This window comes from Syngnathus typhle, linkage group LG1 (assembly GCF_033458585.1).
Source record: "Syngnathus typhle isolate RoL2023-S1 ecotype Sweden linkage group LG1, RoL_Styp_1.0, whole genome shotgun sequence".
Taxonomy (NCBI): Eukaryota; Metazoa; Chordata; class Actinopteri; order Syngnathiformes; family Syngnathidae; genus Syngnathus; species Syngnathus typhle.
The window spans coordinates 20,596,960-20,618,499 of NC_083738.1; the positions used below are offsets into that span (position 1 = coordinate 20,596,960).

Below are 21,540 nucleotides of genomic sequence, written 5' to 3' on the forward strand. Positions count from 1 at the left end.
CTTCTTGGCCCGGACCTAGGCCAGCCGGTGGAGATGGATTTACTCTCGCACAGAACATGTGTACATATACAAAAGGTACACGCTAATAAGCTCTCCTTCATACTAAGTCACGCACATCACATGTGGAATGTTTTCACACACGTTGTTTCCATTTGCTGCGTGGACTTTGGATTCGCACTCTCATCGACAGGAAGCAACACTGTATACACAAGAACATGGAAGGTATCACAAATCTACAGTAGAAATGTACACATTGTGATAACATTTAGAGACAATCATTTGGTAATCATTAGTACCTTTTTAATAAAACGCATAAAGAGGAAGTTAGCAAATTTATGAGCGCACATTCAATTAGAAATACGTAGAAATAGCATCCTAGCACGATGATATTTAAATAATTAATACTATGGGACAATTGAAATACATTTAAATTTTGTGGCGTAAAAACAATTAATTTTAATCGGACAATTGGTTAAAAGATTAAAATGAAATCAAATCAAAACAAGTCTAATTGTTTTACTCGAAAGTGCATCAAGATGAGTTCATAATATAAGAGCATATAACATAATGCCACATGAAATAACGTAACACAACTTAACAGTTGTGCTATTTAACATATTTTGTTAAAATATAGCTAACATAATCACACAACATGGGAAAATGTTTGAGATAAGTTAACATAACGTAACATCACCTAACATAGCGTGACAAAATTCCATCCATCCATCCATCCATCCATCCATCCATCCATCCATCCATCCATCCATCCATCCATTATCTGTATCGCTTGTCCCGGTTTCTTCACGTTTTGATTTTAATAAATGTTTTTAATCAATCTAGATACTGATGTTAATTGAATCTTGATAAACAAATTTGAATTGTACTATTGTTTTCAACCAATCGCTCGTGTTCTTAATTTAATCTTGATAAACAAATTTGAATTGTACTATTGCTTCCAACCAATGGCTCGCGTTCTCACAGTGGTGCTACCAGGCAACGTGCACAAAGCCCATGACAACATCAGCACATAACATTGACTCACCAGCACATTAATATTTCTTTAATTGCAAACATATTCCTCGCCATAGCGGCCGCCCTGTGTGTGCCACGCACCATGTTTGAGTTTTATTAAAAACATACTTTTGGATGAGCCGAGGCAAGATGGGAGTGTTTTTTGGAAAAGCCTGGAAATGACTTTGGAGACAAAAAAAAAAAAAAAATGCTGTGGGGGGGATTTGCTGGAGGGATTTTGTTTTATTGTGTCATAGTGCCATGCCAAAGTTGGAGCAAAGGTTTATAAGATGCACAAAGAACATGACCTCAACCCCACACTGCAGGAGCCTACCGTGTGTATGTGTGTGTTGTGTGTGGGAGTGTGTGTTAGTGTGTGTGTTTGTGTGTGTGTGCATGTGTGTGTGTGTGCGTGTTTGCGCACTTGTGTGACACAATAGTTTGAGGAATACAGTACTATCTTCCAGGTAAGCAATGGCACTCAGCAAACTGAGGCTAAAAATGACTAAAATAATCATTTTTTTAATGCAAGCTAAATAGATGGCTAAATTAGGTCTAAACAGAAATGAATGCTTTCATTACAATCGCTATTGTTTAAATGTGTGGGGGACTACTATTTGTTGAAGAAAATGATTAGGATTGGCACAATATTTTGAATTGTATGGACGGTATCTGCTGAGTGTCGAGGAAGACATTTTGCTCATAAATTTCAAAATATTGAAGCCAATAGTTCTAATGTGTGCCGCGGGCGTTTGAAGTTGACATACGCAGATATTTTCACGGAAATTTTGAAGAATGATTGCAGCTGTATGACATCAACTGATGTGAGATTTGTTTACAAGAAGCGTCGCCGTCATGTGGTTACCATGTTATTTGTCTGCAAACAATTATTACGTCTTCTTCGCTAAATGTCCACCCTCTTTTAACTACACGCGACTAACTTTATAATGTGAAGGTATAAATACAGCTCAGATCTTTTCAAATTCCTCACGTCTTAATCAACAGAGTTCCGATTGTTGTCATCCTCCGAGCCCGCGAGATTTGGCGGAAGGGAGATTGAAATGTTCAAGTCTGTAACTGTCGTAGAAAATGGAGTCTACTCCCGTAGAGATAAAAACCCAGTTTCGCCCACCAGAAGTGCCTCCCATATTTCACACAATGGCTCATGGGGTTTAGGTGGGTGGAATAACAAGGCTAAGGCACCTCTAATGCACAACTAACGGTGGCCAGCAAAAACACCGAAACTCATAATAGAAGCAAAACAGAATCCTAATTTACATCTAAAATAGGACGTAGTGCTGTGGTCATTTCACAACTCGGACCTATCCAAAGGCTAAAACACTGCAAACACCACAAATAGAGAAATTGAAAGCGGACAAATCGCTTAAGCTAACAAATTGTCGACACACACCGTCAAGAAGATATATTACATTACACACAGCAAACAGAAGTCTACAGTGAGTAAACACACATTAAGAGATGGCTAACACACTGCAAACACATTGATAACGAAGGAAAACGCGAGGGAACACGCAAGCGCTGCTGATTTAACGCTAAAAGATATGAGCCAAAGCAAAGCAAACAAATTCACCAAATTGCATTTTTTTTCTCTTGAAACTATCCTCAGCGATTTGCAGAATTTACCTACCGTAATATTCGGACTATAAGTCGCGTTTTTTTTTCATAGTTTGGGTGGGGGGGCGACTTATACTCAGGAGCGACTTATATACATATGTATGGGGTTTTTTCCCACATTTTTGGGCATTTTATGGCTGGTGCGACTTATACTCCGGTGCGACGGTATTTGCAACTTTCAGGTGTATTTTTGTACTCTTTCTATTATGCCATAAGATGGAACAAAATTTTGTCCAAACCCTGGTTAATTTGTATATAATTAGGGAAAAATAGTTCCTATATTAATTAGATTTGGGGTTAACTATATTCATCTTCTAGCTTCAACCACGTGTTCGCCTCTGGTTGTGTGTTAGCAGCAAGTTGGGCAATGTTAGCAGATTGCTGTTTTAGACAGAAATGGTGTTGTTTTTATTTTTATTAGCCACTGTTAGCTGCGCGTAAACAGTGAATTAGCCTAGATTTGCTTTGTACTGCCATGTGTTAGCCTCGACGTGTGTGATAGCCATGTACTGGCCTGCATTAGCAGTTTGTTAGGACTGTAGTGTTCTTTGCTGTTTTACAAATAATCAATTTAGTTTTTGTTTGTTTTTGTTTTGTTTAGGCTATTGTATTCTGCTATATTGATATCGTTCGCCACTATTAGCCCAAGTTTGCCGCGAGCTAACAGCGTATTCGCTGCTGGATGTACATTACCGTAAAGCATTAGCAAAGGTGAAAGAGCAATTGAACATTCGAGCTTGAACATAGCTATAAAATGATGGAAATAATCATGTGATCCTTTCCCATCTTAAAGGGCATTACTTTGGGGGAGTTTTAATCATTAGCTACTGCTACTCTCACTTTAATCTAATATGTTCGCCTTTAGACGTGTGTTAGCAGTAAATTGGCCAAAGTTAGTAATCCGCCTTCTGCTTTATTTACTCTTACACTGGTCATCTGTTTTGCTTTTCCTTCAAATTGTATTGGTATTGTTATTTGCTGTTAGCGTTCATTAAACGGGTTCCTGCGTGTTCGCCTCTGGATGCACTTAACTGTGAATTCGCCACAATTAGCAATTAAACAGGATCTACATTTGTGTTCTCTGCTGTTTTAGAAATAAACTGTCCATCTGTTTTGCTTTTATTGTTAGGTTTTGTTGTGTTAGCACAAAAGGATGGAAAGAAAAACACGATGTAAAAAAGTTGCCATCCATTCAAAGAGCGACAAAAGAAAGTGAAGCTGTTGTCGTTATGTCTTTGCTTTCTTGAGTGGGATTCCAAGTGTGAGATAAAAGAAGGAAGACTCTTATCTTAAAACCGGACCGACATTCCAATTGAGACAATGGTGTTGACTAGGCTGCTAATTGAACACACATTTGGTCTCTGTGTCTTTCAGAGCATACCAAGATGGCGCTCAGTTTTGGGGGCCAAATCGTGGTGCAACAGCGACATTAAGAGGCCAATTGAGGTACAACAGCAAATTCTCCTCAATCATTTTTTCCCCCCACTTATTTAAAAAAAGTCCACCTTTTTCATTCTAATTATACAATACAATACAATACAATACAATACAATACAATACAATACAATACAATACAATACAATACAATACAATACAATACAATACAATACAATACAATACAACTTTATTTATATAGAGCATTTAATAACATTTGGAGCTGTAACAAAGCACGGCACATATACCAATGGGACAACCAGATGTTTAATGCATACATTTAGATGTACAGTATTGTTTGAATATTGATTTTCAACTTTGTTTTAACTTCATTTGGTGTAATATTTAGAAATTTAATAAATAACTCAATAAAATGGTAAATAATAATGTAATGTTCATTTAAATCAGTTTAAATATGTGTGTGTGCTCCATACCAGGAATTTAGGGATGTCTAGGATGTGTCATTGACCATTTAAAAAAAAATAAAAAATAATAAAAATAATATAATTACTTGCTCTATATAAAAGGGCTACATTGATCAATTTCACCATTAGGTGTAGTATACATCTCGTGCCATTGATGAATGGAAATGAAGCTCGTGATGAAGTCCTCAATGGATAAGTCTTCAGTTGTCCTTCAGTCAAAACATGAAGACCACTCAGTGTCCCTTACATGTCCTCGGCTGTTTTTAAAGTGACAAAGTGTGACCAATCTGTCTCAAGAAAAGGAAAATCTAAATGGAGGTGGGGGCAATGGGGCCGGAAACAGTCGTGCCCTGGCACCCAACAGCCATTTCAGTTCTGAGAGAAAATAGATTGCAGATGTTTTTGCATGCACACGCACGCACGCATGCACACACACAAATAAAACAGTGGAGAGACTGTTCACAACCTAGTACACTTTGTATTTGACTACACATGAAATAAGTTGACAAGTACTGCATCATTAAAGTCTGCAATCGACCCAGCTATTCCTCATTGAAATGCATCAGAAAAATATTCTTAACTGTACAGGCAATGCTAGAAGTCAGTGATTCCCAACTACTGTTTTCCAATTTCACTAGATTGGTCCAAAAACATATTTGTCTACTAATAATAATGTATCAATCTAGATCTATTTATGACGAAACGCGATCAAAAGAATAGTTAAATGCTCTTCCACTTGATGGGAAAAGGTACAATTGACCTGTAGATACAGCTGCTGCCATTTAAATAACAGAATAATAGCCTAATAGCTTAATAGCTTAACTTCACAGACCTGTATTTTCAAGAATGAGTAAATTGAGATGATATCATCATGATGCAAGTGTTTTTGTTTGATGGTGTTTACTGAATTTTATGAATGTAAAGTATGTGCTTTGGCTAATAAAATTGTGGGAGACACTGCTCTAAATATCATTTTTAACTGTCATTGCATTTAAAATGAAGTAAAGCAGTGAATTGAAAACATAATGACTTGTAAAAGTGTCCTTATCGTGGGGTATTTTACGCATACTTGAGTTGTTAGCAGGAATGCTAATGAATGTCTTTCTATTACCAATTTGCTGTTTTAAACATAATTTGGCCACATTGTTTTGCTTATGTGGACAGTATATATGAATTGAATAGACATAAATATGTGATCTAAAGCATTCAAATCATATCTTGAGCTTTTAGCATTGATGGTAAAAAATAAAAGAGATTTGATTTTCCAAAAAAAGACCCAGAAATTCTAAACATTCTAAACTTAGCTCCTTTCAGACATGCAAAATATCTAAGAACAGCCAAGACGTGTCACTCCAACATAATTAAGTCCTTTACACCAATTAGCCAACTAACCTGTTAGTCATGACTTTGGAGCCATCTTGTGCCATCTTGGAGAATTACAGAAGGGTCCCCAAAAATGTGCAGGGATTACACAAATAGCTGAGAATAACCTCCGCAGAAGAAAGAAGCAAATTTGTCAAAAGTAAACCGCAAATAGGTGGTGTTAACCGTACCTGTGTCTTATTAAAGCTGACTTTGACTTTAAGATCAATTTCATGTCTCTTTTTGTCATAGCATCACCATACAGTTAAAGAAAAACAGCAAAGGAATAGTCTTCCATTTGAAATTATTTTCCTTCTTAAGGATTAGCCGCTAGTCTGTGTGAATTAGAAAAACTACCCTGGGAACAACTACTGAGAATACTAATCATACTTTCACTGGAATACTGCTATGAGCTCATCTTAAGCAGCCAGTGTAAACAGTCCGTAGACGGGAACGCTCCACGTGGAACACATCTGTCCCGCAGGCCGGCGGCTGACGTTGGCCCCCGTATGACAGTAACAGACTTTTCCAGTTTAAAAACTGGAACGACCTCCACACCGCGCATCACCTGCTCACACGACCATCCGAGCGCATGTCTGGGGGGCCCCCACCGTTACCCATGGGCTGAGCCAGTTAGGGTTCACGCACATCCATGTGCACAGCATTGTGCTACGACAGATGGCAAGGTCTTTAGATGATGAGTGCATTCAGGAAAGCGTGGGACTAGGGTCACAATTAGGTTGCCAATTTTAAGAATCTGATATCAATCTGATTTCTACCACATCTGGCAAGTATAGCCCTGACTAAACCTACAACGACGTTAACTTTGCAGTTTAGTTAACTCATGAATGGTCAACCACAAATGGGCCTTCACGTCAGTTATGTGTTTCGTAGACACGATCAAAAGGTGACAGAAAATATATGTCATTACTTCCATTATATTTTTTTCTTGAGAAAAGAACTATAATTAAACTAGTAAACTATTATTAACAGCCATTATATCATTATTTTTTAGATTTGATATTCTTCTCTCAACAGAATTTTATTCTAAAAGATTTGTGCCATTGTTCTCATAGTAGTAGGACTTTTTTCTTACCCAAAAATAGAACTTCATTCATCTACTTAAAAAAAAAAAAAACATCTATTATTTTTAATCATTTCAGAAAAGTATGAAATTATTTTCAGCATAGACAAAAAAAATGTCTTCATCGACATTGACATACTCGTATATTTTTTCTATATGATATTCTCTTTATAAATTTCTGCATATTTTCTCTTTGATTTGGAGAAAGAAATTAAACACTGCAGCATTAAATCAAACCAAGCAAAACTAGTGGCTTCAGACACTTCAATATGTCCATCAGTTTAAAATGGGCTCTATTTAGTACATTTATAAGCCAAATCAAAACACGCTTGTTGATTTGCTAATGCCATAATATGATCATTTTATTTGAATTTTGAGGATGCTTTTTACCACAAAACTGTGAGTAAACTCCAAACCAGCACTTTTGTTCACCTTTCGCTTCCACTGTATTCCACACTGTGGTTTGCACATCCCGGCTGCAGACTTTTTAATCTTCAAGGAGGTTTTTGGTATCTGATGGATAGTACTCCCCGCCTGAGGGCAAAAAAATAAACTGAGGGAGGAAGATCAAAAACAATAAACAGAAAATATGCGCGTGACGGGAACTCAGAATAAGAAACATGCGTGCATCAGATATGTGCCAGCAGGCGCTGGGAAGACGCGCCGAAGCGGCCTCTTCTCACAAATTTACGTACCCATAAAAAGCAAACAGCTTCCTCATTTAGGATTCCAGCAAAACATATTTTTGCTTTACGTGCAACGTTTCAATAAATAACCAGTGAAGCAGACGGAAAAAGTCCGGTGTGTGACCGGGTTAGGAAAATAGTGTATTTCACAACCTGGAATCACTGATCAATACTGGCTTCCAAACAACTTTATAGCAGGAAAAGTTCTGGTTTGTAACAACTTTCAGTAGCGGACATGAGTTTAAAAACCACAACAGTGGAGGATGAAATATTTGGTAAATAATTTGTTTTATATACTGATCAAGAAATTAAAAGGTCAAAAAAGATTGCCATTCATTTCCTAATATTTTAAGGAAGACTGCTATATTGAGGTACGCTTTATTTTAGAATTGTATGGCATTGTTTTATGGTGGGGAATTTCTTTGTATCAGAAGTACTTGTGGTATTGGTGCTTGGTATCGGTAACTACTCATGAATCATCAATCAACACCACCGCTGGAGTCAACATCGTCGCAATCTGGATTGCTCTGTCTGCCTAAGCCATTCTTGGCATCAGATGAGTAGCAGCATCAAGCGTCTGGCCAAACTAAGAGACCGTCTTATCAAGCAAAAATTTCCACAATGTCAGACAGACCTTAAAGCAAAAAAAAAAAAAAAAAAACACACCAAGAAAACAAATCCCCCAACCCAGAGGTAATTACTTACACTCTCTAGTCGGTAAACATCACTGAGATTTACTGATGTCAGCTATGATGTCAGCGATGACTTTAATGTGGCGAAAACTTCATGAAGTCTAAATGATGGAGCAGGCATAAATCCCACTCGCAAGTTCACAGTAGGGTCGAGGTTGCGCTCAGAAGCGGGGTTACAACTCTTTAGCATGTAAGCACCTGAATGCGAGACTGCAGACAGACAGAAGATGTTCAAGTCGGGGAGTTTAGGGTTAGGGGAGATACGAGCTAACGTGTTCCCTATAGTCACCAATATGTCCTAATGTAAATTTAAAAAAAAAATAACTATAGCTAAGACATAATTATTTTTATATATATTGTACTATGTTTTTAAGGGGACGTAAAGTCTAAAATGTTCTTTACAATATGTTCCAAGCGACCTTGCGAGTTTAAATCCCATACATGACCAAACTCAGAAAACAGGTGTTACATTTTATTGCTTTTTTTTCCCAGGACCATTACACCCCATGATATAACTATATTATACGGCTGTATAGAATGTGACCACCCAGTGCTAGCCAACCTTTATCAAGACATGTCACATATTTAATTTGGTAAAAATTCTCAAAACAACACTCTCAATAAAAATTAACATTAAAATAAGGATTTGTCCCAATTTACAAAAACAGATGAAATGTGAACGTGTTTATTTGCACACAAAACTGTTGTCAGGTTCAAAGTAGCAAACCAGCCCCAGTTTGGTGTTAGCTGCAAGTGCTTCTAATCAATGGCTGGTAAACGGGCTCCTTGTTTGGTACAAAACACTTGTAGCTGAAGTAAAACTGTGTTTGGGTTGCTACTTTCTGGACCGGGATTTGACACCTCTGATGAATAGCAACAGGTAGATTTGCAAATTACGTCATTGGAATAAAAAGATGCAAAAATAATTTGAAGTGGGTAGTCATTTTTTTATCAATTGACCTGAAATTGGATAATTTCCTGCAGCGTACCTGATGATCTCTCCCAGCAAACTAAAGCCTCAAACAACCCCAAAGTGATTTATTTGATTTCCAATGACAGATTTAAAAAAGAAAATCATCATGGAATAGATTGCGTTGAACTTCCGATGAACTCATCTTACATCCTCACCATCACATTCTCACATCCTAACATTTTCCCTCCAGTGGTCCCTTTTCCTCCAGCAAGATTATCTTGAACAAAATTGAACTTCCGATGAGCCATCCTTTCTCACATCCTAACATTTTCCCTCCAGTGCCCCCTGTTCCTCCAGCAAGATTGTCTTTCACTCTATCTCAAAAAAAAAAAAAAAATCATCTGCACTCAATCTGAAATTATCCTGAGCAAATGCAAAGCAGAGCCAGTGAAAGAGGTGTGGAGAAATGGAGCACGGAAGCAAATCAGCAGCCAGTGCTTGTCCATTAGTCATCGCTGCTGCCTTGGAAAGAGGCTTTGGGATTTACGCCACATGAAGCTGATGTGACTCCAATGCCCCAAAATCAAAATCGGATGACTAACAGTCTTGGATGTTATCATGTCAACCAAAATGCCTTCTTATTTAGCCATAAAATTAGCTCAAAAGAAAAAAAAAAACCTGCTTTTTAAATTGTTGTCCGACTGTGAATGCCTCCAATGAGTTTTTGCGCCACATTCAACTAAATTAAAGGACCCGATTGGACTCTAGGGCCTCGGCTGCGCAACAAATCCCCGAGACCGCCGACAGCCTTTGATGAATGTCTCTGTGTTTTAAATTTCAACTTCACCCTTGAGAATTGCACGTCGTCGCGTTCCAGACGTCTCCAAAAAGCCCCTTTGTAGTTAAAGGATGGTCCCGGAAAAAAAGAAAATAATCCAAAGTCCTCCTAGACTCCTCGTCTTTATTTACGTATCGACCTTTAAAGGAACGTGGTGTCGTAATGCGACCTTAAGATAACATTTTGAAAAACCATAACTTGGCTTGCAATATACTAAGTCTGATGCGACGTGACCTCGGATCACCTACTCTAGCACTCTTGTTTTATAGCATTAGCGTCAGTGCTAACATTCCAGTTCACAGTTGTGTGCCGTGTGTGTATACTAAAGTAATAAGAAAATGTTTATTTCCAGACATGATGATATAACACAGATGCGTTCTATTAGCATTTGGCTTGGCCTTCTTTCGCTTCTGACTCCATGTTTGTCGCTGATCAAATGCACATTTATCACTGCTGTCTATTTATGTTTACAACTAATGGAAGTTAATTGCATCATAACAGTAGGGGGAACCAAAAGGAACATTCCACTATAGATGTGGTGAAGTACAAAAGGTATCTGTATTGGAGTATATTGTTCCCAATGACTCCTGACATTTGAAATCAGATATTTGTACTCCTCCAGAAGCATTGAATGCATTGAGCGTCTTTTACGTATCATCCTTGTTTTACTCCAGAGTTACTTCCCCACCACTGACATTTCAACGAAATCATCAAGTAGCGCTTGCATGGTTGCGTCATGAACTCAAGACAGTTTGGACTTCAGAGAGTTGTTTCTTCATAAATATACGTAGCCGTGCCGTGAGACAAAATAAAAACAGCAAGAGAGATGGGACCGGCGCCCCATTTCATTGGGTTTGCGTGTATATATCTATATCTTTATATACTTTGTTACTTACCACCACTGCTCGTTTAATGCTAAACCATGATTAGCATAAAAGCTGTGAAGTGATTCCAGTGGCCACAAAGTATCGAAAAAGACTTTTAGGTTAGGAAATACGCCATCTCGGAATATTAGCTCTGTTTTCTTCTATTTCATTCCCGCAACCAAAACCCAGACATTCCCCACCGGTCTGTTGTCTTTGAAGACTTTTTCTTTTAATATTTTGGAACATTTCTCTCTTTGGGTTTTTTGCCGTGTTTTTGAATGTTTTTTTTTCCCATGTCTAAACAACGGCCGTGTTTGGATTTTCCAAGTTTAAGTCATTTAACGATTGTAAAAGTCTTCCAAAAGACAATCATCTTCCATGTGAGTAAATGCAGCTCAGGTTTTGGGGTTTGTTTCTGGTCTTTGGTATTAATTGTCCTAGAATAGACTGTCTAAATACTTGAACATTTCTGTCTTTGGATAGTCCACCATGTTTTTATATGCGTCTGGAAAAAAGTACAAATCGAAATGATTGTCCAAGTAAAAATCCTTTTAAAGTTGTTAAAAGTCTTCCAAAAGACAATCATCATTCATTTGGGTCAACACAGCAGTTTTATGTTATTTTTTGAGTTTTTTTTTTTTGGCTACTGATCTTCAATCTTAGTTGTCCAAGAAAACAGCATTGTTTTATGTTATGTTTTTTTTTTTTTTTTTTTGCTACTGGTCTTCAGTCTTAGAATGTCCAAGAATAACGACGGGCATGGTTGTAGGGAAAAAAAAGGCATATTATAATTGTTAAAAGTTTTCCCTCAACTCGAACGATTTTTCCATTGTAGGCTGACTCATAAAATTCTGAATTAACCAAAGATGCAGTAAATTTCAGCTTTTAGATACCTGTTGTGGACACTCCTCATTGTTGATCTTCATCTCCTAATCAGTGTCCCATGACGACAGATCGCATCTGTGGAGAAAATTAGTAATTTTATTCATTTTAGAAGTGAGACCATTTTAGAAATGGTTTTTGTCTCACATTAGTCAACTAGATTTTTGCAATTTCTGGAGAAATTGCGTGTGAAGGCGGACAAGTTGAATAAATATTTGGGGAATGCTACAGAATGATGTTTAAAGTTGGAACAGGTTCAATTGGTCAAATAATTAGAAGGGACTAATAACATTTTGTACAATTTGGCGTGAATTTTAAAATTAAGTAGGTGGGAAGTTTTGGAATAGGATGAACAGTTAAAAATTGGAACGGGTTGAATCAGCTGAAAAAATGTAGAAATTAGAAAGGAAAAAAATGTTGTGGAATTTTGCGTGAATTCTAGAAGTGAAAATGTGATTTTTTTTAATCGTGGAAAGTTTTGGAATAGCTAGGCATAAGATGAACAGTTTAAAGTTGGAAGGGATTGAATCGGTTAAGAAAATGTAGAAATTAAAAGGGAGAAATGAAATTGTACGGCCAATTTTAGGGTGAAAAACGTGGCAATTCTGGGAATGTTGAAAATCCTCCCCAAAGTCATTTGAATGTGCTGAATGATGTGAATTTCCAACGGGAATGATGTGTATGAGAAATGTACCATTAGAAATGAGTGGGCGAAATTTTGCCTTTGCCTTCACACTAATAATAATAATAATAAAGTAAATGGTATAGAATAACATTCACCTTCGCCTTCACACTAATAAAGTGCTACAGCACGTGACTGACTGTTGTCATGTTTGAACAATTACAGTAGAATAGTGCAAATAAGAGTCGATTGCATTTTCCTGCTAACCTGTTACAGCAGCTGTCATACTGTAGGTGGCAGCGTTGCGTTTGCTGGGAAACATGATCGCATGACGTCTTGAACTGTTTCGCCGAACTTTCCAAAGTGCGAACCTTCTGAAGCAGACCTTCTCTCTCCTCCAAAAAGCTGTTTTTAAAGCTGAGATACAAATTACAACTTTCAGGCAGTGTTTTCATCATTATTATCACATTTCACCCAGCTGTGTCACTAAAACGTTTCTCTGAATGTAACCCAGCTATTGTCTCATTTTGACACCAAACCTACCAGTTAATCTAAATCCAAAATTACACTTTAACAATGTAGTACTTGGAAGTTCCAAGTTGGAACTGTGTCCAAACTGTCAACATTTGACATTTGACCTCAGACTATGTCCCACCTTTTGACGCACACCATCCAGTAGCGCTGTTGCTGACACAGCCTTTCAAACTGCTGCAGTGTTTCCTGGAGCTTCCTCGAACCACTGTCATTCTCCCCTCGCAAAGCTCTCACCTTGCAAACGACGTCATTCATTATTATATGACTAATATCTGCAGGAATAACCAGAAAGTAACCCATAATTCACACTAGGCTTATTTAGGCGCGTGACTTTGACTTGTGGATACACAATGAAAGGTAATTGTGGATTTCGGAGCGTTTGTGGTTTGATTGACTGGGTTGGAGAGTTGTTCAAGTCAAATGTGAATTTAAAAAGATAGATGAAGAAGAATATCTTGATGGGGAGGAATATTTCATGAGTTCTCCGATTGTTAATGTAGCGTTTCATCATTCCTGGAGGAACTAAATGTTTGACAAACAACCGACTTTAAACCTCGAGTTCCGCTTGTCTGTGAAGACAAGGGCAGTAGCGTTGAGCAAACCTGACACCTACTGGACAAAAGAGGCAATACAGATGATCTCGTCAAATAATTATTTTAAATGTATATATATATATACACCGTATTTTCCGCCCTATAAGGCGCACCTAAAAACCTAAAATTTTCTCAAAAACCAACAGTGCGCCTTATAGTCCGGTGCGCCTTATATATGGACCAAATTCCTAAATTCAAACTGGCCCGAAGTATTGTGTCATGAAATCAATCATAAGTGGCCCGCTGAAGACTATGAATCATGACTCAAAAAGACTATGGATCATTATTTTATGATTATAAAGTAATTTGTTCCGTCTGAAGTTGAAATAAAAAAGATAAAATGGAGAATGATTTGATTTGGGTTAAAAATCTGACATGATGCATTAATGGTGCGCCTTATAGTCCGGTGCGCCTTATATAAGGATAAAGTTTTAAAATGGGCCATTCATTGAAGGTGCGCCTTATAGTCCGGTGCGCCTTATAGGCCGGAAAATACGGTATATATATATATATTTTTTTTTTTTTTTAATTATTGTGCTAAATTGAGCACATAACATGTTTTATCATTATATATACATGAGAGGAAAAATGATACATTTTGCCTTCAAAACATAAATAATGCATATTTTTTTAATTATAGGCCCATAATATAGAGGGTCAAATGCATGTATCACATATTTGTATTTTGTTTATTATTGAATTTATCTGATGATAACAACAAATCTCCAAAGTATGCTTTCATTACGCTAATCATGGTTAGCAAAGTCAAGCAAATTTATTATTTGAGCGCTTTATTTTGCATTGACATGATGGAAACGCTTTATTCTGGATTGGTCATTAAATTCATATTATGGACAATAGTCTGTATGCCTACAAAATGCGACACCCAAGATTCTGCCTTTAAATGATAGGTAATTTAAAAGTCATTATTTATTGATTATTACAACAGTTATTATTGCTCACCTGTTCCTCATGAACAAAACGCAAATCCATCAACTCCTCCGTCAGCATCTTGTTGGCATCACGAAGCTTCTCCAACTCCTCCGTCTTACTGTTGGCGTCAAGACATGAAGAACCCATTAGTACATACAGTATTCACATTCTTTCATTTGATCTGTTTCTAATAATACGATAACCGCATTACAGGGGGGAAATATTAGAAACTGCTCGCAGTATAATGCAGTGCAGAAACTGCAACCACAATAATAGTTTACATTTGCAGCTCCGCACGAAGGCCCTCCTTTACTGCGTCACCACAGTGGGCCTCGGTGTGCAGCTCCGCCCGAAGGCTGTCGGCCTCCCTGCTGCGTTGCATCTGGGCTTCGGCCTGCAGCTCTTCCACCAGGCCCTCCAACCACATCTCGGAGCTTTGCAGGCACAGCAGCTCCGAGCACATTTGACGCAGCAGCTGTGTGTCGCGCTCGCTCTCCCCTGCCAGGATGATCACACGCTGCTGGAGCAACTCCACCAACTCCTATATACAAGACGTCAGGTTAAATTAGAAGATGGACAATTGGGCAGACTGATGATGGATATGATTGATAAACAGATGGATACAGCAGATACACGTTTTAGAGTCTCAATACCTCGATGTCGCACAATTTCAAAATGAGCTTGTTGAGAACACGCCTCGAGGTCAAAGAGTTCGAGGCAAGCCTAAACGAGTGAGTCAATCGTGCCGGCCCAAATTCCTGTCAAACTGAATTGTTTATAAGAACTCCTAAAGTGCCAAATTGGAAACGGGTTTCATAAAACAGCTCCTTTCTACTTCAGAACAAGACAAAAATGATCTGAATATTACAAATGAACTCATTGAAATCAGATGAAACAATCATATTCTGTGGAATGTGTACTATGCACGAAAAACTAGATTTTTTATTGCCAAACATTTGCATTTACACACCGTTAATGCTTCATGGCACTCATTCTGGTATGACGATAGCAATTGCGTTACGGGGTGCTTTTTTGATAACCATTATTCGTACCCCAAGGCTCTGTCCTCGGTCCCATACTAGTTCCATTGTATCTTTTTGTTAAACCAAAAACATGGGTTTTTCTAGTAGGGAAACAATAAAACTCAATGATTTTTAATTCTGCGTGGTGCCAAATCAGCATGTTTTCAAAGCTAACCATTAAAGCTGGTTTAAACCAGCGACATTAAAAACATTTAAAATATTAAAACCAATAAATATATTGGTCAGCATTCTACTAAAATTCTAATCACTGATTTACTGATTAAGTAATAACCAATAATATTGGACCTTGCCTTAATATTTCAGTGACCAATAAATAATTCTTTATGGCAAAATTATCCCTACACTGACAACTTGGTCCTGTGTATGTAAATTTAGCCTATTTTAAGAACGCGGACTGCACCTGCTGCTGGTGGATGGTGCTAAGAAGCCGGTCCTGTGTCCTCCTCAGCTCCACATTGGTCTTCTCCAGGTTGAAAAGTTGAGCAGCCACAGCTTGAAAGTCTCCTTGCAGCTTCTTTTCCCTTTCCCTGGACAACAGGACCTCCCTGTCTAACACAGCTGCAACCACATGAAATCATCCTTAACCCGAGTTAATTGTTAGATTTAAACATTAAAATCATGTTCGCATATTCACACTTAAACAATGCCCCACTTAAAACCTCATTTAACATTTACAGGCACACAAATATCTGCTTACCTTTGTCTCGAGCCAAATGCGTACACTTGGCTGTCAGGTAATGGATCCGACCAAAGTCTTCATCCCTCTGCGCCCGGAAAAACCTCCTCATGGCCCGTCTTTTTGGTTTACTTCTGTCGCCACCTTCCCATGATTCTACAGTTGAAATTACCCTGTGAGGTCAACACATATCAGACCTCGTCTAATAAAATCTTAAAGCAGCACGAGAGCATGTCGACTGAGGGCACACCAGTGTTAATCTGGGTGAGGTGTTGAGGCGAGGCGAGACGTGTTTAGGCCCATTGCTTTATTTATTTATTCATTTCAGAACATACTTAAGAAGTGACTAATGATATCTAAGGTGTTCTGCAAATTTATTATAGGTCGAGACATGTGGCGTCAAATATAGTCTTTACAGTGAGCTCAATTCCATTATAAAAAGCATAAAATTCAAATCCACACCTGAGGCAAAAACAGATGGCAGGTAATAACACATCCTGATTCTGATGTTCACTTAGGTAAGGAAACAATGGCATCTACTACACTTGAAGAAAAGTCAATTGTGCTTTAAATAGTGAAAAATGCAAACAACATTGACTGCATTCATTTAGAGAGATTAATCCCAAATTGAAAGTGAGGTGAAATGAAACCCCTACCCTCCGAACCGTGAGGCGGACGTGCTGACCAGTGCCCCATCATGCCGCACTTTTGAAAAATATATCATTTCAATCAATCACACATTATTAGGCAATGATTTTAAGTATGTACTTTGTCGTGTTTTATTATTCATATATACATAGAATTTTTAATTAAAAAACTGTCAAACGCCGCCCCTGCACTCCCCCCAAAAAACAAATATATATAAATAATATAATTATAACACAAGCTACGGAGATCATGTCAAATCAACTTAAATGACTGCATGGCTCAAAGAGAATGTCCCAAAATTGTATTTATTTGAAAACATAAACCCGCCATACTGCCATTGAACACGTTCTATTCAACAAAATAAAATGAAGATGACACAACTGCCTGTGTGGGAGCAAACTGCCAAGGAGAGAGACGCGCAAACGTCAACTGCGCAACACACTAGGTCAGAACATGTCGGACAGATTTAACAAGAAATTCTCAGTGTTCTCTTTCACTCACTTTTAGGTTTGTTTGTTTTTGTTTTTTCTTTTAAAACATCATCAGCAGGTATGTTTCGTCACTGACTTAAAAGCATTACAGAAGAAAACACACAAATGATGTCAGTAGTTTTTCAGAGCTGCCTTCATTCCAGTGCTTTGTACAATCAATGCCTTCACTGAAGTGATGTCAGGATAACATAAAGAAAAAAAATGCATCATAGGATTGGATGGATGTCAGTGAGATGACTGAAAAAGATTTTTTATTGTCTTTTCATCATGAGCAACAAAACAACCTCACGTGATATGGCACCACATTTTCAATTAAAAGCCTATAAAAGCAGGGATGGGACAAAATATCAGTATCTTATCGTTCTGTATCCATACAAGTAATCAACCGCCTGTTATGTTCTCTGGGGTATCTGCCAACACAACAAGTCCAGGCAGGGATGGGACAAAATATCAATATCTTATCGTTCCGTCTCCATACAAGTAATTGCCTGTTATGCAGCCCGTTATGTTCTCTGGGGTATCTGCCAACACATCAAGTGCAAAACGGTACAATTAGCGCCAGTCATCTACATTCTCGATGCGGAATGAATATTTCCATGCAGGGAGTCTCAGGAGTCTTAAGAACTAATAATACCACACGAGTTCAAGTTAAGATAAAAGTTGATGCAACCAATAGTGTATATTGATTATTGTGTAAGTTGTTGTAGGCATAATATTACAATATCATTTTGCAAGACATTCTGTGATTCCCACCCCTGCCTCTCGGTATGTAGACTGTTGAACGTAGGTTAGCAGTTGGCAAACCAGCAAAGAAGGATATTACTGAGCGCCACTTTGTGGACTGGATTAAATGCACTCAAAATAACAAAATTGATTTGACATGGAGGCCTTCTGAGACTTTCAGTTGATGTTTTTATAGTTTTCAAAGAATTGCAAGCTGTTCTCCATGTCAGTTTGGCTCCAAACAATCAAATATCACGACATTAGTAATGGAAGATAATGGACAGAAATTCCCCAAAATAAGCGGAACAAATAAACCCACTTTATGTCAGTTTTCTGTTAAGCAGGCCAGAGAAAAACAAAAGCTATTGCACGGCTTCAGAGAGACTCTACTATAAATAATAATAACAACAAAGATCAAATAAGAAGACCATCAATCATGATTCTAATAATAATAATAATAACAATGATGATAATAATATAATAAAGATGATAATAACATTAACTATAATAAAAACGGTTCAGACCCTCCTTCGTTATGTCGGTTTACCACTGCTGCCAGCTGAAGTCATCATTGGATCCGAAGACGAGGAAGAAGCCCATGATGGTTGCAAAGATGACGATATTGCCCGTCGAGACGAGCGCGCACGCCCCCCAAGCGATCTGCAAACGTAAGCAGCCATTCCGTCGTAACGCTAAAGGCCGCGTTTGGTGGCGACTTTCAACATTTGCACAATTGTGGTGACTTACGACTTCAGCTCGCGCAAAGACGATGGGCAGGCCAAAAGCTGAGATGACGATGCCGGTCGTGAGGAATATAGCCAACTCCTTGCAGGCGTTGCTGGCCGAGTCGGTGTCGTCTACGACCCGCCGCGAGATGCAGTATGGGAGGGGCGAGAGGATGTAGAAGAAGAGGAGGAAGAGTGGCCAGTATTTGCTGCGCGCAGAAAGAGAGGTGCATTGCAACAGCTGATGTGTTGTTGCGACCAGAGACACACGACAACTCAAGGGGGATTCCATCTCATACATCATTAAAAAAAAAATGTATTGTGTTGTCTGTTCAATTTGAGCAAATCATTTATTTTTGGAGTGGGCCCAAAGGGCTACTTACGATAAAGAGGAGAACAGCATAGATGTATATTTGATTCAAGTAACTATTACTTGGAACGTGAACCATAACTAGACAAGCTGAAGGCCCTAATTCAATTTTTTTTTCATTGCCTAAAATTTCAACAGTAAGCTCCATTAACTTAATAGTATCAAACATATTTTCAAAAAACATTACAGCTTCCTTACTCATAGACGGGGAGGGCACATCCCAGCATGAGGAACATGAGGCCGATGGCCCCTCCGAAAGACAGCGCAATTAGAGCTAGAAGACAGCAAGGACAATTGATTAGAGACAACTAGAAGTAAGTAATTAAGTTGTATTTGTGAGGGACATGGAATACTTGATGAAATAACTTGGGCCGACACCCAAGTATCAGTATTTGTACCAATACTATAGACATATTTTAAGTGAAGGCCAGCCACTGAGACTTAGGACGAGGGAAAATCTGATATTAAATCTTCTTCAGCGGTACTTGGTTAGTTATGCATTAGTACTTTGACATTTTGGTGAATAATCATCATATGCTTCAGAGAGGAATATCTTTGTTGTCATTGTGTGTAATGGAATTTAAACTTCGCACATCAAAAGTACTCTTGGTACTCTGTAGCGGTGAGTACTCCAAGAGCAAAGACGTGTCGTGGTTATTGGTCTTAAAAAAGTTGTATCAGACATCACTCTCTTTTGGAAAAATAAAGCAATGATTGATTCTGGTACATATCAACCTAATTTGTAGTTTGTATACATAATTTTCTGTTTTACCTATATTTTCTGATGTTAAACATGTGGCAAACCAAACAGCAAACTTAATACATTGTGCTCACTTCCTTGTGACTGAAAATGACATTGCGGTGCCAAGGAGCTCACCCGTTTGCTGGGTTTGGTCATGTGACAGTCGCAAACACACTCAAACTCAGATTATCATGTTTTGACTGGGCGGGGTGCTCAGAACATATTATTGTTAAGAAAATGTTGGAATTGCCTCCATGTCAAAACTATGCGCTGTGACAGTATTACCTATGGTCATGTATTTTATTGGCGTAACAGTAAATGTTTTTAACAGTGCTTTCTATAGAGAACTTTAAATGATCAATAACTGGGTCTTAAAACTACGTTATGACCCCCCCACCCCTCACACACGCACACACGCACACACACACTACCAATTACAACAATGGGCAAAGCCCCAAGATACATACCATGTGACTCATTAGCTTTTTGTCAATAGTAACGCAAACAAGGCTACCAAGACATTTTAACACGTAAAACGCCCTATTTATCTTTTACATGATTAGTAGCGCGTAATCGCCCAACTTTCGCTTTGGTTAGCCTTAGCCTATGAGCGATGCTATAACATAGTATTGGTCCCCCCCCCCCCCAAAAAAAAAACCTGACAACGTCATATGAGATCATGCTGTCAAAAGTTATAATGCACAAGCCGATTCATGACACGAAAAGAGACTGCATTCACGCACATGGTGTGTTATATGTTGAGCTAATGCTATAAAGACTACGGTCGGCCTTGTGGCTATACTTTTCCATTAGCTAGCCTGAAAAACGCCAAACGCGTGCGTAAGGATTGCGTCAAGCTAACGCAGCGGAAGCCGTTTTATTTTTCTTAGTGTTCATTTGTAGTTATGTCATGTATAATAACGTCATTTAGTTGCACCTTTAATCCCCGCCATCTCCACTGGACAAAGGAACGTCACACAACAGCCAAGCCAGATCACAATAGCTCCCTCGCATCCGCTGAGGACTGCGTCGGAACCGGGAACATTTCGATGTCGATCGAGATGCTTTCAAAGACTCGCACGAATGTCGGAATTAGATAGTTTGTGCGATGGCTCTAAAAAAATCATGGTAGGTCTGTTTATTTTATTAATAGGTCAAATAAGTGATAATGGCCTTTGTCAAGGGATGTGAAAGTGTGCCATTAACGTCTGCAACTGAATAGAGACAGCTTGTTGCTTTGATTGAAAAATGTTGACCCACTTTTAACCAGTGTACGCGAACATAGCAAAGCGGTCGTTTGAAAGAAAAAAGCACAACAAAATCACATTATTAAATAAAACCTTAATTATGTTTAAAAGTCTTAACGGAATTCGGAAACATATGGTTTACTTACATATTCGTGTTACGTCGACTGCGTAGCAATGGAACTTCGTAAACCGAGGACCCTGCTGGTATATTCATCATAAAAACTCTGTAACGACGCTTTGGAGAACCAGAAAAAAATTAGAGAAATTATAACATATTTAATATGAAACTAGATAGCGTTTGATCGATAGTGTCAACTCGTTTGATGTTAATCCGGATGTACACGTTTGTACTTCCGACTGTCGCC

General features: G+C 38.3%; 2 protein-coding genes and 1 long non-coding RNA gene across 4 annotated transcripts; 1 reads left to right on the forward strand and 2 right to left on the reverse strand.

Annotated features, from left to right (window-relative positions):
- Positions 1 to 1,294: 1,294 nt before the first annotated feature.
- On the forward strand, positions 1,295 to 5,949 carry LOC133152038 (uncharacterized). Its single transcript, XR_009714040.1, has 3 exons — positions 1,295 to 1,478; positions 4,021 to 4,092; positions 4,635 to 5,949. It is a non-coding gene; the product is annotated as an uncharacterized LOC133152038 (long non-coding RNA).
- Positions 5,950 to 7,280: 1,331 nt separating this feature from the next.
- LOC133152031 (uncharacterized) lies at positions 7,281 to 16,531 on the reverse strand. Its single transcript, XM_061275530.1, has 8 exons — positions 16,251 to 16,531; positions 15,954 to 16,111; positions 14,792 to 15,051; positions 14,541 to 14,628; positions 13,106 to 13,218; positions 12,718 to 12,867; positions 11,840 to 11,906; positions 7,281 to 7,485 (listed from the first exon to the last, which is right to left on the reverse strand). Exons 1-7 carry the CDS (start codon positions 16,339 to 16,341, stop codon positions 11,876 to 11,878), a joined length of 891 nt encoding a protein of 296 aa, XP_061131514.1. The 5' UTR covers positions 16,342 to 16,531; the 3' UTR covers positions 7,281 to 7,485; positions 11,840 to 11,875.
- Positions 16,532 to 17,582: 1,051 nt separating this feature from the next.
- On the reverse strand, positions 17,583 to 21,488 carry leprotl1 (leptin receptor overlapping transcript like 1). 2 transcript variants are annotated; one of them, XM_061275556.1, is made up of 4 exons: positions 21,322 to 21,488; positions 19,385 to 19,460; positions 18,839 to 19,025; positions 17,583 to 18,751 (listed from the first exon to the last, which is right to left on the reverse strand). In XM_061275556.1, the coding sequence occupies exons 2-4, from the start codon at positions 19,420 to 19,422 to the stop codon at positions 18,635 to 18,637; spliced, it is 342 nt and encodes a 113-aa protein (XP_061131540.1). In that variant the 5' UTR covers positions 19,423 to 19,460; positions 21,322 to 21,488; the 3' UTR covers positions 17,583 to 18,634. The 2 variants fall into 2 exon arrangements, with proteins under 2 accessions (XP_061131540.1, XP_061131529.1); XM_061275545.1 differs by lacking the exon at positions 21,322 to 21,488 and adding an exon at positions 20,866 to 21,024.
- Positions 21,489 to 21,540: the final 52 nt, after the last annotated feature.